Below are 17,102 nucleotides of genomic sequence, written 5' to 3'. Positions count from 1 at the left end.
CCATTTTAAGATGGTACCATAAAATGCATGTTGAGACTCTCTAATCTCAGATGTACAGAAATCATATCTGAATAACAGCTCCTAAGTTAAGGAATTGCCGGTTAAGGCACTTCCGGTCTCTATAATCTTTAGCAGGCAAGAGATCATCATATGGTTCCTGCTGTTCCCAATATGTCTGTAGCTATAATACTTGTTTTATTCTTGGCTGTGTATTTTTACATTGATTTGCTCATCAGTATTAACTTTACCTTTTAAAGGTTTGGGCCTGTATCTGTAGTTTGAACTTCAGAACCATCCCTTCATTAATGTTCACCAGAGATGAGCTTTCAGTGCTCTGTTGAGTGACCGCACCGCGCAATTATTACTATGTGTAATGAGCTCCGTGGCTGGGCCCATGGCTTTATAGACTGTCCGGATATTGATTAGGACGCACAGACCAGTTTCCCAATGCACTCGTTTCATCTAGGCATTTCCCCTGGGATTTATTCACCCTTACGTTTTTGTTTCTGATTTTAAAATTATTTTCCTTTGTTGTAGGATGAGCAGTTCTTAGGTTTTGGCTCAGATGAAGAAGTCAGAGTGCGAAGCCCCACCAGGTCTCCTTCAGGTATGGCCAATGAAGCATGTGTCGCAGATCTGCCTTCTGTCTGTGAGGAGAGTGTGGCTTCTTGTTGCGAGGAAGGATGACTGCAGTCCAGGCTAGGAAACAAGGTGTGAGCTAGACTGGACGGACTGGTTCCTGCTGCCTGTGCTTGTAAATTCCTCTCTGTGTTTTTCTGGGTAATACTTGGGCATGGGAAGTAGGTTTCCACAGAATGATTTTGGGAAACTTGGTTAAGCTTATCATGTTCTATTCTATGGTAGCATTTATGTTTGTGGGGCAGCAGGAGGTGGGGGCGGGGTTGGCTCTTGGTTTTTTGTAGATGAAATATAGTGTACTATTGTCAAAGAACCAGAAACGTGTTGGCTCTATACGATACCATTTGACCTAACCCTTAAAAGGCTGTACTAAAATAAAGAAACTGAAAATTACGTGGATGCTTCCAGTTATTAGCACTATTTATCAATGTTCTCAACAAAATTCTAGACCTACAAGCAGTTTCTTTCCTAAGATAGCCAGCGGATGTCACCTTCATTAGCTTGGATAATTGAGTTGGAGGGAAGACTTGAGGTTCTTCTGATGGGAAGTCGACTCCTCATCTTGTCAGTAGACTTGTATGGTTTTGGTTTTGTGGATAAACAGACGAGTAATATTGTTAGATGTTTTTACTCTGTTTAATCTGTGATGGTTGCTGACATTTGGCTCTCAGTTAGGAGTCATTAAATACTATATAGTAAACTAATTAAACACCCAAGGTGGCAACTTTTGTTTGCCCATTCATTGATGATATTGATACCTAGTTACTGGAACCAGTATCGTAGGCCCTGTTATTTGGACAGTAGCAGTGGTCTCTTTCAGAGGCGATGGAATCTTATGTCTTTGTACAGGAAAGGGACTTAGGGATGCTTACTCTAACTCTTCGCTTACAGTTAACAAAAACGAGGACGCTGACATAAGCAAGTGTGTCTTGAGAGTAAGAAGTTAGCCAGCTGAGTAAGGACCCTCTCTGCTCTGCTTTTTCTACTTGTCTGTGAAAGCTTCTTTTAAAAAGTAATATAGAAGTGGTTTTCAGAATTGCTGAAGTCGTCTGGGCAGCCCCATGAAATGCCCCACAGGGTTAAGGAGTCAAGTCTGTAGTCTTTGCTAATTCACAGTGGTTTCCAAGTGAGGTTTTTCTTGGCATCAGTTTACCTCGAATGCTCTTGCTATTGTAAAGCATCTGGATGTTTATGAGCTGCTATCTACTGCCTTATAGTCCAGCACTTTGGTTATAATTAGTATATATTGAGGATAGGTTTGTAAACTCTTAATCTGTTAAGGGAAGTCTCCTATGTTGCTTGGTGGGGAATGCATTTGTGTTTCTATTGGGAAGTTGAGCCATTAGACCTGGTTGATTTCTGTTGTGTTGGAAATCAACTCCATAGCACAAATATTCATAGTGTCTGAAGTCTCTTTTGATGTCTAGTAAGGGAGATTTTGGTCTCAGAAGAGAGACGTATTATATAACACTGAGAAACTAAGAAAGAATTCAAACAAACAAACATGGGCTTTTTTTTTTAGCCCAGGTTGGCATGAGCTCACTGTGTAGCCCTGACTAACCTTGAACTTGAGGTGTCTGTCTTTCCTTGCTTTGCACGTGTGAACCTGGCTGCCAGAGCCAGAGCCAGAGCCAGAGCCAGAGCCAGAGCCAGAGCCAGAGCCAGAGCCAGAGCCAGAGCCAGAGCCAGAGCCAGAGGCAGAGGCAGAGGCAGAGGCAGAGCCAGTCCTTAGTGCATTTTCAGTACAAGCTGTGTTAGGTGTTAGGGCAGTATTGCTCCTTAACTGTCTTCATAGTAGCAGGCTGACCATCTGTATAATTTTGGAAAATCCTGTTTCTAAGAAGATGTGGCCAATATGTGACCCTGGCTAGAACTCCATAGGCAGATCAGGATGACCTTAAACTTGCGGGTAGTCTCCAGCCTCTGCCTCCTTAGTGTTCGGTGTACAGGTGTGCCCCATCACATCTAGTGTTTTCTTTTATCTGAAATGGCAATGATCTGTCTGAATCGATTGTCGCTTTGACCTTCCCATCAACTGAGGCTAGATCGTTTTGTGCCTTGGGCCTAAGCAGTTGAAGAAGCCCTGGGGACAGTAGACTCAGGAGCTCATCACACAGCCATGGCCTTGACTCACTCTCGTACTACACGCCGGCGACTGAGCCAGTGTCTCCGGAGTAGGCGTTTGTCTCTGAAGTGCTCCTTCCTTAGTTTACTCTACCAGAACAGATTGGAAATGCAGGCTGCCGAGCTGCCGGGGGAGGAGTCTGTTCACGTGAAAATTGACGTTCAAATTTATTCAAAGTCACAGTTACAGATTGAAAAGTTGGAATGTCCATTGTCATCGGGTTGAGCTGAGGGTGTGTGTGTGTGTGTGTGTGTGTGTGTGTGTGTGTGCGCGCGCGCGCGCGCTTTTGTTTTATTTTGGTGTGGATGCTTTGCTTTGTTTTGAGACAGGTCTTTCTGTGCAGTTCAAGGCTGACCTCAGGCTTAGCCCTCTGTCTCTCGGCTTCCTGATCACTACCACTCTCAGCTTTTGAAACATGTTCTTAACTCTTGCTCTTCGTGAGCTGATTTTTTTTTTGTTTTTTGTTTTTTGTTTTTTTAAAACAGTTATTTTATTTATTCTTTTAATTTTAGGAAAGGTTTAAAAACTTGCTCATCTGAGAAGCCAGAATTTCTGTTTTCTAGATCACTTCAGTTGAAAACCTTATTTTGATTTTTACATCAAAAAAGTAATTAGATGTTTTCTTTTCAGGTGGGGGTGTTAGTGTTATTGTGTTATTGACTTAATTTCTTTGAGGTGATATTTGGTGAGAAGAAGTTAAGCACAGTTAAGATGTAGCATTGACTCAGTAGCCCCAGTGAGCTCGCTACCCAGTGACCTGTGCTAAATTATATTCGGCTTACTTAAGACCTGAACTACACGGCTAAATATATGCTCTTCATTGTTTAATTTCCACACACAGTTAAAGCTAGTCCTCGAAAACCTCGCGGGAGACCTAGAAGTGGCTCTGACCGAAATCCAGCTATCCTCTCAGACCCATCTGTGTTTTCCCCTCTAAATAAATCAGAGACCAAATCTACAGATAAAATCAAGAAGAAGGATTCTAAGAGCATAGAAAAGAAGAGAGGAAGACCTCCCACCTTCCCTGGGGTGAAGATCAAAATCACACATGGAAAGGACATTGCAGAGTTAACACAAGGAAGCAAAGAGGACAGCCTGAAAAAAGTTAAACGGACCCCTTCTGCTATGTTCCAGCAAGCCACAAAGATTAAAAAGTTAAGAGCAGGTAAACTGTCTCCTCTCAAGTCTAAGTTTAAGACAGGGAAGCTCCAGATAGGAAGGAAGGGGGTACAGATTGTAAGACGGCGAGGAAGGCCTCCATCCACGGAACGGATAAAGACCCCTTCAGGCCTTCTCATTAATTCTGAACTGGAAAAGCCTCAGAAGGTCCGGAAAGACAAGGAAGGAACACCCCCACTCACAAAGGAAGATAAGACAGTTGTCAGACAAAGCCCTCGAAGGATTAAGCCGGTCAGGATTATTCCTTCCTCTAAAAGGACAGATGCCACAATTGCTAAGCAGCTCCTGCAGAGGGCCAAGAAGGGGGCGCAGAAGAAAATCGAGAAGGAGGCAGCGCAGCTGCAGGGAAGGAAGGTGAAGACACAAGTCAAGAATATCCGGCAGTTCATCATGCCTGTGGTCAGTGCCATCTCCTCGAGGATCATCAAGACTCCCCGACGGTTCATAGAGGATGAGGATTATGATCCTCCAATTAAAATTGCACGACTGGAATCTACACCCAACAGTAGGTTCAGCGCCACATCCTGCGGATCTTCCGAAAAGTCCAGTGCAGCTTCCCAGCACTCCTCTCAGATGTCTTCAGACTCCTCCCGATCTAGCAGTCCCAGTATCGATACCACCTCAGATTCCCAGGCCTCCGAAGAGATCCAGGCACTTCCTGAGGAGCGGAGTAATACCCCCGAAGTTCATACCCCACTGCCTATTTCCCAGTCCCCAGAAAATGAAAGTAATGACAGGAGAGGCAGACGGTATTCGATGTCTGAGAGAAGCTTTGGATCTAGAACAACTAAAAAATTACCAACTCTACAAAGTGCCCCACAGCAGCAGACCTCCTCCTCGCCACCTCCACCTCTGCTTACTCCTCCCCCTCCACTGCAGCCAGCCTCCGGCATCTCTGACCACACGCCTTGGCTCATGCCTCCCACCATCCCCTTAGCATCACCATTCCTGCCTGCTTCTGCTGCTCCCATGCAAGGGAAGCGGAAATCTATTTTGCGGGAGCCAACATTTAGGTGGACTTCTTTAAAGCATTCGAGGTCAGAGCCACAGTACTTTTCCTCAGCAAAGTATGCCAAAGAAGGTCTGATTCGCAAACCAATATTTGATAACTTCCGACCCCCTCCACTGACTCCCGAGGATGTCGGCTTCGCTTCTGGTTTTTCTGCATCTGGTTCTGCAGCTTCGGCCCGGTTGTTCTCACCACTCCATTCTGGAACAAGGTTTGATATTCATAAGAGGAGCCCCATTCTGAGAGCTCCCAGATTTACTCCAAGTGAGGCACACTCTAGAATATTTGAGTCTGTGACCTTGCCTAGTAATCGAACTTCTTCTGGAGCGTCCTCTTCGGGAGTATCTAATAGAAAAAGGAAAAGGAAAGTGTTTAGTCCGATTCGGTCTGAACCAAGATCACCTTCTCACTCCATGAGGACAAGAAGCGGAAGGCTTAGCACCTCTGAGCTGTCACCTCTCACTCCCCCGTCTTCTGTCTCCTCCTCATTAAGCATTCCCGTTAGTCCTCTTGCCGCTAGTGCCTTAAACCCAACTTTTACTTTTCCTTCTCACTCCCTAACTCAGTCTGGGGAATCTACAGAGAAAAGTCAGAGAGCAAGGAAGCAGACTAGTGCTCCGGCAGAGCCGTTTTCATCAAACAGCCCTGCTCTCTTCCCGTGGTTCACCCCAGGCTCTCAGACCGAGAAGGGGAGAAAGAAAGACACAGCCCCGGAGGAGCTGTCCAAAGATCGCGATGCTGACAAGAGCGTGGAGAAGGACAAGAGTAGAGAGAGAGACCGGGAGAGAGAGAAGGAGAATAAGCGGGAGTCAAGGAAAGAGAAAAGGAAAAAGGGCTCAGACATTCAGAGTAGCTCTGCTTTGTATCCTGTGGGTCGGGTTTCCAAAGAGAAGGTTGCTGGAGAAGATGTTGGCACTTCATCTTCTGCCAAAAAAGCAACAGGGCGGAAGAAGTCTTCATCACTTGATTCTGGGGCTGATATTGCTCCTGTGACTCTTGGGGACACAACAGCTGTCAAAGCCAAAATTCTTATAAAGAAAGGGAGAGGAAATCTGGAAAAAAACAACTTGGATCTCGGCCCAACTGCCCCATCCCTGGAGAAGGAGAAAACCCTCTGCCTTTCCACTCCTTCACCTAGCACTGTTAAACATTCCACTTCCTCCATAGGCTCCATGTTGGCTCAGGCAGACAAGCTTCCAATGACTGACAAGAGGGTTGCCAGCCTCCTAAAAAAGGCCAAAGCCCAGCTCTGCAAGATAGAGAAGAGTAAGAGTCTCAAACAGACTGACCAGCCCAAAGCACAGGTACTCTCCCAGCTCGCCTGTTAAAACCAAGTCCGGGGGTTGGGGATTTAGCTCCGTGGTAGAGTGCTTGCCTAGCAAGCGCAAGGCCCTGGGTTCGGTCCCCAGCTCCGAAAAAAAGAAAAAAAAAAAAGAAAAAGAAAAAACCAAGTCCATGGAGCCCCTTCTTGGGGCAGGTTTGGGTTAGGCTTAAGTGTTTGAGCTGCATCGATTACGGGAGCTAGGAGACGGGTGGTATGTGCAGTGGTCCTTCAAGGACCTATAGCATTTTAAGAAGTAGAAAACTATGGTCCAGGGGCTGGAGAGATGGCCCAGTGGTTAAGAGCACTGACTGTTCTTCCAGAGGTCCTGAGTTCAATTCCCAGCAACCACACGGTGGCTCACAACAATCTGTAATGGGATCTGATGCCCTCTTCTGGTGTGTCTGGAGAGAGCTACAGTGTACTCACATACATTAAATAAATAAATCTTAGAAAGAAAGAAAACTATGTTTTAATGTAACCTAGAGGGGACAGTGTAGGTAGGGTGGAGAGGTAGCTGATTTGCATATTGGCTTACCGGCTAGGAATAGTTAGAGCTGTCCGCTCTGATGATAGATCATACTAAGTTGGTCAGGTATACTTTGGCCTCCTTCAGTCATAGTTGCAACATGCATGGTTGTCTTTATTTGTGACTTATTTCACACTCAGGGTCAAGAAAGTGATTCTTCAGAAACCTCTGTGCGAGGACCCCGGATCAAACATGTCTGCAGAAGAGCTGCTGTCGCCCTTGGCCGCAAGCGAGCTGTGTTTCCTGACGACATGCCCACCTTGAGTGCCTTACCGTGGGAAGAACGAGAAAAAATTTTGTCTTCCATGGGGAATGATGGTAAGTCAGGGAAGTCGACCTTGGAGCTGCATTTATATGCTTTCGTTCTGCAGATGCCAGTAGGTTCCTCGTAGTTCGTTAGACTGGATTAAAACTGAACAAACCCAAACCAGGTAGCCAGAGGGTATCAAATACGTGAGGACTTAGTTAGAGGAAGTGCCTCAGAGAGAAAAGGAAGGTACCCAGGGAAGACTGGTTAGCATCAGATGCAGATACAAGTTTAACTCCTGAAAGGGAAGAAGGAAGACTGGGCAAAGCCTTCCTAGACTGCTGTGTAGTAGAAGAAAGGTTTGACCAGGCTGTCAGATGTGTCTCTTCTCTCAAAAACAGTACTCCATAGGCTCCATGTTGGCTCAGGCAGACAAGCTTCCAAGGACTGGCAAGAGGGTTGCCAGCCTCCTAAAAAAGGCCAAAGCCCAGCTCTGCAAGATAGGGAAGAGTAAGAGTCTCAAACAGACTGACCAGCCCAAAGCACAGGTACTCTCCCCCCTCGCCTGCGAAGGCGACACTAAGAGCCTGCCTGGGGGCAGCTGTGCTGAGTGTGACCTCGTTATATAGAAGTGTTCAGAACACAGAAGTTAGATCCCTTGCTCATTAACACTTCCTGGAATCAGAGATCTGTGAAGGACTCTATTAATTAGGCTTTCAACTGCTTCTCTGAACAGAATACCATGGTCAAAAGCAACTGGGGAGGAAAGGGTTTATTTCATGTTACAGCTCTCGGGTCCCACTGAATCACTGAGAGAAGCCACGGCAGAGCTCAGGGCAGGAGCCTGGAGGCAGGAACTGAAGCGAGAGCCTGGAGGACCACTGCTTACTGACTCAATCCTCATGGCTTGTTAGCCTCCCTTTCTTATAGAACTCAGGACCACCTGCCCAGGGACGGCACCAGCTGTTAGTCGCTTCTCAGAAAACTGTCCTTCAGACATGTCTACAGGCAGAGGCATGTTCTCAATGAAGTTCCTCTTCCCAGATAACGGTAGCTTGTGTCAAGTTGACAAAAACAAAACAACCAACAGGCTAGGCTTGTACTCATGACTGCCATCTGACCCTGAAAGGCCAGTGCCTTCTCCTGACGGTCATCTAGAGAGAGTTCTCGGAGGCCCGGCTTGTTTTCATTTGCAGTCAGGGTGTTTTGTTTTCAGTATTCAGATTTTTGTTTCCATCGAGCGATAAGGTAAAGAAGGTGTTTAAAAGCATTTTGGTCATTGTTTTGACCACCTCTGAGTTCTGGGTATGGAACTGTTGTAAATTCTTCTATTTTGACTAGCCCTTCAGATGAGGTTTAAAGTACCTAATGATACAAAGGGACTATGAGGGTTTCTCAGGAAGGTATTAGAAATCCCCTAGGAGCTAAGGCTCCATTTTTCTTGACAGACAAGTCATCAATTGCTGGCTCAGAAGATGCTGAACCCCTTGCTCCACCCATCAAACCGATTAAGCCTGTCACCAGAAACAAGGCGCCGCAGGAGCCTCCGGTGAAGAAGGGGCGGCGGTCGAGGCGGTGTGGACAGTGCCCTGGCTGCCAGGTGCCTGAGGACTGTGGCGTCTGTACTAATTGCTTGGACAAGCCCAAGTTCGGTGGCCGCAACATAAAGAAGCAATGCTGCAAGTGAGTGAGTCTTCCTCTGAGGCAGTGACCTCACGGTTTGTCACACAGGGTGACAGCCTGGTGTGCTCGCACTGACCTGCCGGGCCTCTAGGTTAGTTAGAGGCAGAGCTCCGTTTGGTGATGTGATGAGGTCTGAGCTAAGTGTTCTGCAGCCATGCCACCTAGGACAGTCTGGGTAATGGAAACCTCCCCTCTGGCTACTTCAGTATGGCACGCAGTAGCGCCACGTGCCCACTGAGGACCTGACAAGAGGTTAGTGTGACTGGAGAGCTATATTCTTAAGTTTTAATTGTTTTAACTTAATAGCTGCATGTGCGCAGTGACGACTGTATTGGTGTCGCTTTGGATAGTCTCTTCTTAAAACCTGTAGTGTGGCGCCTTTCGTCCGTGCAGGCTTGACCTTCTGACTCTTGCAGAGAATTTCCATTCATCCAGGTTCTCTTGTGGGTGTGGTGTCAGTGCTGGGGCTTGAACCTACACATGTGCTTGTCCAGGGCTCTGCCATGCACATTCTCTCAGCCCGGCATCTGGAGGCTTCGGTACAGACTACCTCTTCAGTCAGTGTGGGGGCACATTTTCTGCCTTTTGGGATGATTTGTTTAAAATGTACTAGGAGAATTGCGTAAACAGTAATTCTGGCAAGTGGGTTTCCCTCAAAGTGCCTGGCACAAGAGATGCTCACCAAATGAATGACATTAACGCGATTAATATGATACAGAGTCGCTCAGTCGCTCACTCAGGGATGGAGTCTCTAGGAGACAGGAAGCTGTCCTAAAACGGGTGTGGAAGCTCATGCCTGTAAGCCCAGCACCGGGGAGGGGGAGGGAAGACCCCTATGAGTTCAAGATTAACCTGGATTATGTACTGAGACTATCTCAAAGAAACAAAGTTCTATGTTTTGGTTTCTGGACTTAAGTAAGAATTTTGTTTGGGTACTTCAATGTCAAGAAGTAGTTTAATTTGCATAATGTAAAAAGGTGCCTGAACTGCATTTTGAGGTGACAGTGGATTGGACACGAGCAATGCACGTAGCTCACAGCGGACTTTGTGCCTTAAACATGTGAGACCCGATGTTCACTCCCCAGTTCCAAAAATAGAATGTTTGGGGCCTGGAATATATTCATTTGTGGAGTGATGAGCATGGATTTAGTGCAGTTTGAATCAAATTAAGTTTAAATTTTGTTAAATTTAAACTATGGGGTGAAACATATCAGTCATGAAACACACCTGTAATTGTCTAGTAGCAAAGGGCTCGGTGAGTTTTTGTTACTGCTGTGTGAACATGAATATTAAGTCTCATAAGAGAGCAGTAATTATTTGACTGTAAGAAATACTGATCATCATGTCTGGTGTCCACTCTGAAGCCAGCACTTGAGAGACAGAGTCAGGGGAGTCCAGAGTTCAGTACCATCCCTCTACTGTAGTGTAACCTGGGCTGTAAGGGACACTGTCTCAAAGCAGGAAGGACAGAAGACAGGCAGGAAGAGGAGAGGGGAGCGGTAATCTCTGTGGGGTACAAGTCCATATTAAATTACAAGAAATTTGAGTACCATTTCAAAGATGATATGACATCTGGTCCTTTTAGATCCTAAAGGTAGGTAAAATTGTCGATCCAAGGATTTTAAAGGTTCAAATTAAACTGAATCCTAAGAAGTTCTTGTTCTGTCAAATGACCCTGGGCAGCTCACTCTTTTCTGCAAACAAGCAAGGAAGTGTTTATTTCTTCTCTTTTAAATTCAGTTTGTCTTACGCTTTCTCCTCTGTTACCCTAGGATGAGAAAATGTCAGAATCTGCAGTGGATGCCTTCCAAAGCCTACCTTCAGAAGCAGACTAAAGGTAGTGGTGTGAGAGAGTCTTCCCATCATGCCCCATGCTTTAATGTCATATGGCTGTGTTCGTTCAGTGCAAAGAGAGTACTAGGCTTTTGTTTTTGTTTTGTTTTTCTTTTGAAGTTCTGCTCTCTCCTGGGGAGTTGGTGGTTGGATCTGGATGATAGGCACTTGGGGTTCACTTGGCTCTTTATTTTGGGGTACGTTTGGAATCTTTCATAATTAAGACACTTGTTTAAAGTTCATGTAAAAATCAGAGCTCTGCTCATTTGCTAGAGCCGTAATCTTTCCCTGTATTACCTGATCAACATGGCCTCAACTTTGTGGAGACTCTGAGTACCTGCTTTGGCTGCAGGAGACTGAGAACGAGACTCTTACAGAGGCCTTGTACTTTATTCCCACGGAAACTTTTCTCATTTACGGATAGATGCTCTTGTTTTGCTCTCCTAGCTGTGAAAAAGAAAGAGAAAAAGTCTAAGGCCACTGAGAAGAAAGAAAGCAAAGAGAGCACTGTTGTGAAGAGCTCCTTGGAGTCTGCTCAGAAGGCTGCCCCGCCAGTGCGGGAGGAGCCTGCCCCAAAGAAGAGCAGCAGTGAGCCTCCACCCCGAAAGCCTGTGGAAGAAAAGACTGAAGAAGGGGGTGCCCCTGCGCCTGCGCCTGCGCCTGCGCCTGCACCTGCACCTGCACCTGCACCTGCACCTGCACCTGCACCTGCACCTGAACCCAAACAGGCCAGCACTCCAGCATCCCGGAAGTCCAGCAAGCAAGTCTCCCAGCCAGCAGCAGTCGTCCCCCCTCAGCCTCCAAGCACAGCACTGCAGAAAAAAGAAGCTCCCAAGGCCATTCCAAGTGAGCCCAAGAAGAAGCAGCCTCCACCCCCAGAATCAGGTGAGTGCCGAACAGAGGCAAAACAGAAAACCAGATTGGTTGTGTCACCTTGAAGTCTAGAAGATTGTTTGCATGGGCCTCTCCACAGGCCAATCTGTCTGAAAGTAGTCGTTGCTGGCATCTGACCAAAATCTGTTTTGAACCCTTTAGGGCCAGAGCAAAGCAAGCAGAAAAAAGTGGCCCCCCGCCCAAGTATCCCTGTAAAACAAAAACCAAAGGACAAGGTAAGCGGACAGCAGACTTCTGCACTTCTTTAAGGCTGCATCTGATCAATTCTGTGGGGAAGCCTTGACCTGGACATTTTCTTGGCTGAATGAGACTGTCCCCTGCTTCTCTGGACATGGCAGTGGGATCTCCCACAGTTAAGGTGTAGCTTTCGCCCCCTTTGGTTGATTGGTGTTTTGTTTTTCTGGTCTCTTTGCTTTGTTGATTTCCCCCACTTCATTGTGGCTGTGCATGCTATAGTCTAGCAGCAGCTTGTTCTAATAGCCATTTGGCATGTTTTCTTTCTTTCTATCTATCTATCTATCTATCTATCTATCTATCTATCTATCTATCTATCTGCTAATAACACTTGTCTATAAAAGCAACCCATACCTGTGCACACTGTTTCTGTTATGGATGCAGACAGATTATCCTTCCTCTGTCTTGAGACAGGATCGCAATCTACTTCAAGCTGGCCTTGAACTTCCAACAGTCCTCCTACTTCAGCATCCAGTGTGAGCTATCACAGCTAGCTCCCCTTCTCCTTCTATAGGATACTTCTGGAAAATGTGTCATATCCGAGGGTGGGCATTTGTATTCTCGCCTGTTGCAAGTGAGGGCAACTCATTGTTTTCTGCATTCCTCTTCCGTCTCAGGAGAAGCCACCTCCAGTAAGTAAGCAAGAGAATGCAGGCACTTTGAACATCCTCAACCCACTCTTGAATGGCATCAGTTCCAAGCAGAAAATCCCAGCAGATGGAGTCCACAGGATCAGAGTGGACTTTAAGGTAAAAGTGTTTAGAGATCATGCCTTGATTGAGCAGCATGACCTTTAAAAAAAAAAGCGTTGATGGGGAAACAGCGCCCACTAGAGGAATGAATAAGAACTACAGCTGACAGGCTGGTTCAGGTACACAGAAGCCTAGTCAGCCTGAGGCCAGTTTGTAGGCTGGTTGAAAAGCAGGGGCTTCTAAGCAGCCTCCGGGAAGAGGATTATTTCAAACTCGTGTTACCAAGCCAGCAAAGCTTAGTACATGCAGACCTGGTGTATCTTTGCAGCTGTTTTAGTGGCATTGCTCCCATAGTGGCTTCCAATAGTTACCGTCTAAGTTTAGGGTGCTTTAGAGCAGGGAAACGCTCTTGGCGTTTCCAGTGCGGGTGGCCCTCTGTGTTTTTGCTTTTTGTCCTTGTTTCGACACTGCGAAGCTTTCATAAGTGATCTTCATGTCTCTCTCCCCACAGGAAGACTGTGAAGCAGAAAATGTGTGGGAGATGGGAGGCTTAGGGATCCTGACCTCTGTTCCCATAACACCCAGAGTAGTGTGCTTTCTCTGTGCCAGTAGTGGGCATGTAGAGGTAAGGCGCCTCTCTCTGTCTCCTCTGTACGGTGGGCCGCGTGCTGTATTCCTTTCTTAGTAGTTAGCAGGTCTTGTCTCCTTGCCTGGGACAGCTACTGAGCATTTTTTTAAATTTTTAGAAATCTAGTAGTAAATGCTTTCATGTCTTTAATTTAGTCTTTGTTATGGAGTTCTTACTTTTCTCTTAGAACAAAAAAAGGTTGCCGTTGGTTTTTATATTGAATGCCTATGAGTGTAAAAAGCTCTCGGCAATTATTAAGAGGTAGAAAGATACACAGGGGGCTGGAGAGATGGCTCAGCCGTTAAAGGCTAGGCTCACAACCAAAAATATAAGAAAAATACACAGGAGAAAATGGGCAAAATAGAGATCGATAATTCAAAAGGACAAATAAGAGTATAGTCCATATGGTGGGGGCGGTCATTAGCCCCCCAGTGACCAAGCACTGGTCCAGGTCCCACGTGTGCTGGCATTACCCTTAGTCCACCACTCAGATAGAGACAGGTGGATATCTGTGAGTTTGGGGCCAGCCTGGTCTAGAAAATGACTTCCAGGACACCCAGGGCTGCACAGAGAAACCCTGTCTTGAAAAACCATAAAATAAAATAAAAATAAAATGGAGTGGAGGAGCCAGCATAAAAATGCCGCTCTTCTCTCCGCATTCAGGAGGTAGAGAGGCAGTGGGGTCTCTGTGAACTTCAGCCTAGCCACGTGGTAAGACCCCGACTAAGAGAAAAGGAAGAATTAGGGGCCAGAGATTAAAAAAAGAATTAGAGTGAGCAGCAGCGCACAGCCTGCACTGTACCTCTACAGATTACAACCACTGCTTGAGGGATTTTCCATTAAATTTTTTTTATGGTAATGTATTTTAGGGCAGGCTTGTAGGAAAACACAAAAACCTCGTGCCTTCTTCTAGACTCTCCAAATGTGAACAGAGTTCCTTTTTCTGTTTCTGCTTATATGAATTTTCCAAAAAATACAAAATGATTCTCAGTCTTTCAGCTAAGATCAAGTGTAAAATAAGAAATGAAATGTATACACACATAGGTTATATATTCTGTTCTCTAAAGACTGTGAGCAAGTAGCAAGCAGATGTCGCTCTGCCTCTGTGACAGGGTACATTTCCTGAAGTTGAGGACACGCGTGTGTGACCACTGTATCCTTATCAAGATTAGGAAGCTAACACTGGTGCATTGCTCACACCTACTTGCAGACCTTCCTGAAGTCTAACCGCTTGTCCCTGTAATAAAAACAGGGCTTTTGTTTGCTCAGAAGAAAGTTGAGGGTTGTTAGGTTTTTTTTTAATATTACCTTTATTATTTTTTTAAGATTTATTTATGTGAGTCCACCATCGCTGTCTTCAGACACACCAGGAGAGGGCATCAGATCTCTTTACAGATGGTTGTGAACCATCATGCAGTTGCTGGGATTTGAACTCAGGACCTCTGGAAGAACAGTCAGTGCTCTTAACCTCTGAGCCATCTCTCCATTCCTCCTTTTAATATTTTTAATCACACGTGTCTCTGTATGGGAGCATGTCCACGTGAGTGCAGCGCCCTCGGAGGCCCAGGATTTTCAAGAATTGGAACCACCTGGGTGCTAGGCATTACACTTAGGTCCTTGGGAAGAGGTTGTCGTATTTTTAACAATCCTCTGCCGATATAAAATGTACTTTTTAATGACGGCTGGGAAGTGTGGGTCATCCTCACAGTGTCCGTGAGAATCAACACACACGCGGTAAAGCCCTCCTGCCTCCTCCCACCCAGCTCCCCTGTGTACAGTTTGTCTGTACCTCTCGAGGTCTCTCTTCCTGCATTTAGCACATTCTGTTCCACCTTTCGAGGCAGGGCCTTCTGTGTAGCCCAGGCCAGTCTCAAACTTCAAACTCTCACCTCATTCCTTAGCCTCCTAAGTGCTGGAATTAGAGGTGTGTACACCACGCCCTGTTAAATCTTACATTTTTTTTTAATCATTTTATCATTTTATCATTTTGGCTGCCTGAATCTCTTGTGTTGCTACGTGACTGCTTAATTCCATATGTCGAATTAAGTACAGGTCAAGCGCATCTTCTTATTTCAATACTTGAGACCAGAAATATTTTAGGTATTTTTTCTTTCTTTCATTCTTTTCAAGCTTTAGGATATTTGCATAGACCTATACTTAAAGAGATATTTGAGGGAAGCATAAAAATAAAATTTACTTCATATATATCAAAAGGAATCTTAGACAATGGTTTTTTGAACCAGGAACTTACTTTGTACACCAGGCTGGCCTCAAATTCACAGAGTACCACTTGCCTCTCTCTACTGCCGGGATCAAGGGTGTGCGCCACCCTGGCCAGTTACACTTCTAATAGTGTCAGCTACGAGACAGAATTTGTATCGCTGAACGAGGGAGGTCATTGTACTGTTTTCTTCATGTGCATCCTGGAAGACTGCAAGATTCACATTTTGGTGCACTGGCTTATCGCAGTGGATGCCTGGGACCCACAGGATGTAAATACACTGTGGTTGTTATTTCTCCGTGCACCCTGGCTACATGCTTTGTTCTCTTCTTGCTGCAGTTTGTGTATTGCCAAGTGTGTTGTGAACCCTTCCACAAGTTTTGCTTAGAGGAGAATGAGCGCCCTCTGGAGGACCAGCTGGAAAACTGGTGTTGTCGCCGCTGCAAGTTCTGCCATGTCTGTGGAAGGCAGCATCAGGCTACAAAGGTAGACCTAGTCTTGGCAGCATGGAGCCTCCCTGTGTCCATCCCCGCCTTCTGTACCCGTATTTTGTGTCAATGCATACTGTCTACTGACAGTTTTCTGACAGAAGATTATTTCTTGTTTTTTCTTTTAATTTTTGGGAAATAGAAGAAAATGACTTTAGGAAATAAAACCCCAAAATAAGTAAAGTCTGTGTGATAAATTCACTTATTACTGAGTGGCTCTGTGTGTTTGCTGGAGTGTCTCGGTGGAGACGCTGGTGTCATCTGTTTTCTCACTGTTGTCCCCCTGCAGCAGCTGCTGGAATGTAACAAGTGCCGAAACAGCTATCACCCCGAGTGCCTGGGACCAAACTACCCCACCAAGCCCACGAAGAAAAAGAAAGTGTGGGTGGGTACACACACCGTGCTACTTCCACAAGCACCGTGGTGGCTGGGTGAGGCTGGTGACTTGTAGCAGGTTACTCCTCCTTAGCCCGCCACGGAACAGCCGCTTCCCAGTAATCTCGGTGAAGAAGTCAGACCTAGGAATAATTGCCTTTCCAGTCTTCGTAAATCACAGAAGATACTAACTAGCCCAAGAGATTCCTACTGAGCGCCTTTTATTCCTTTCCAGATCTGCACCAAGTGTGTCCGCTGCAAGAGCTGTGGATCCACGACTCCAGGCAAAGGGTGGGACGCACAGTGGTCTCACGATTTTTCACTGTGCCATGATTGTGCCAAACTCTTTGCTAAAGGTACCTAGTGCTGAGTGAGTGACTGGTCCGGTTTAGTGTTTGTGGGGACTTAGTGGAAGGATGTGGGACCCTCCTCACTGTGTCTTAGACAGGCTAGGCACATGTTCTGTTCCTGCTTTTATTTTTTGTTTGTTTTTTTGTTACTAGTTTTGTTTGAGACTGGGTCCGTAAACCCTGGTTGTCCGAGAACTCGCTATGTAGACCAAATTGAACTTGAAGTCACTGAGCTCACATGCGTCAGCCTCCCAAGTGCAGGGATTAGAGGCACAGCCACCTCCCGGTGCCTCTTGTTTTTTATTCACATAGACAGCAACTTGAACCATTTCTCTAATTGATATAGGAAGAATTATGGGGAGTATCGTTACTTCGAAACTACTGTTCTGAAACGGTAGGCCCCAAATGTGGTAAATACACATTTGACTTCAGAATGAGTTCAGGTGGTGTGTAAGCATTTTATTTCAGCAATCACACCAGTCTGACCCTAACACAGGCCCATAACCCTAGCATGCTAGGTGCAGAGGCCAGCCCTGGGAACTTAGCAGGACCGTCTCAATAAAAAGTGTAGGGGAAAAAAAGCCGGAGAGGTAGCTCATTCAGTTCCTGCCCAGAGATTGCAAGGCCCGGGGCTCAGTCCTTAGCACTGCAGAAA

The 17,102-nt window shown here is 45.9% G+C and overlaps 1 protein-coding gene across 10 annotated transcripts in view; it reads left to right on the top strand.

The window, feature by feature from the left end:
• The window catches only part of Kmt2a (lysine methyltransferase 2A), a 75,823-nt gene that overhangs the window by 26,563 nt on the left and 32,158 nt on the right, over nucleotides 1-17,102 (top strand). For 8 of the 10 annotated variants that reach the window (NM_001419940.1, NM_001108139.2, XM_087561879.1 and 5 more), the window contains 12 exon segments: nucleotides 538-607; nucleotides 3,606-6,256; nucleotides 6,943-7,120; nucleotides 8,498-8,732; nucleotides 10,505-10,569; nucleotides 11,013-11,450; nucleotides 11,601-11,674; nucleotides 12,311-12,442; nucleotides 12,897-13,010; nucleotides 15,574-15,720; nucleotides 16,012-16,107; nucleotides 16,333-16,453. In NM_001419940.1, coding sequence (NP_001406869.1) covers nucleotides 538-607; nucleotides 3,606-6,256; nucleotides 6,943-7,120; nucleotides 8,498-8,732; nucleotides 10,505-10,569; nucleotides 11,013-11,450; nucleotides 11,601-11,674; nucleotides 12,311-12,442; nucleotides 12,897-13,010; nucleotides 15,574-15,720; nucleotides 16,012-16,107; nucleotides 16,333-16,453 — 4,321 coding nt within the window. 10 annotated transcript variants of the gene reach the window in all.

Source organism: Rattus norvegicus, chromosome 8 (genome assembly GCF_021556685.1).
Source record: "Rattus norvegicus strain SHRSP/BbbUtx chromosome 8, alternate assembly SHRSP_T2T, whole genome shotgun sequence".
NCBI classification, from domain to species: Eukaryota; Metazoa; Chordata; class Mammalia; order Rodentia; family Muridae; genus Rattus; species Rattus norvegicus.
This window is presented reverse-complemented; position numbering and strand designations above follow the sequence as displayed.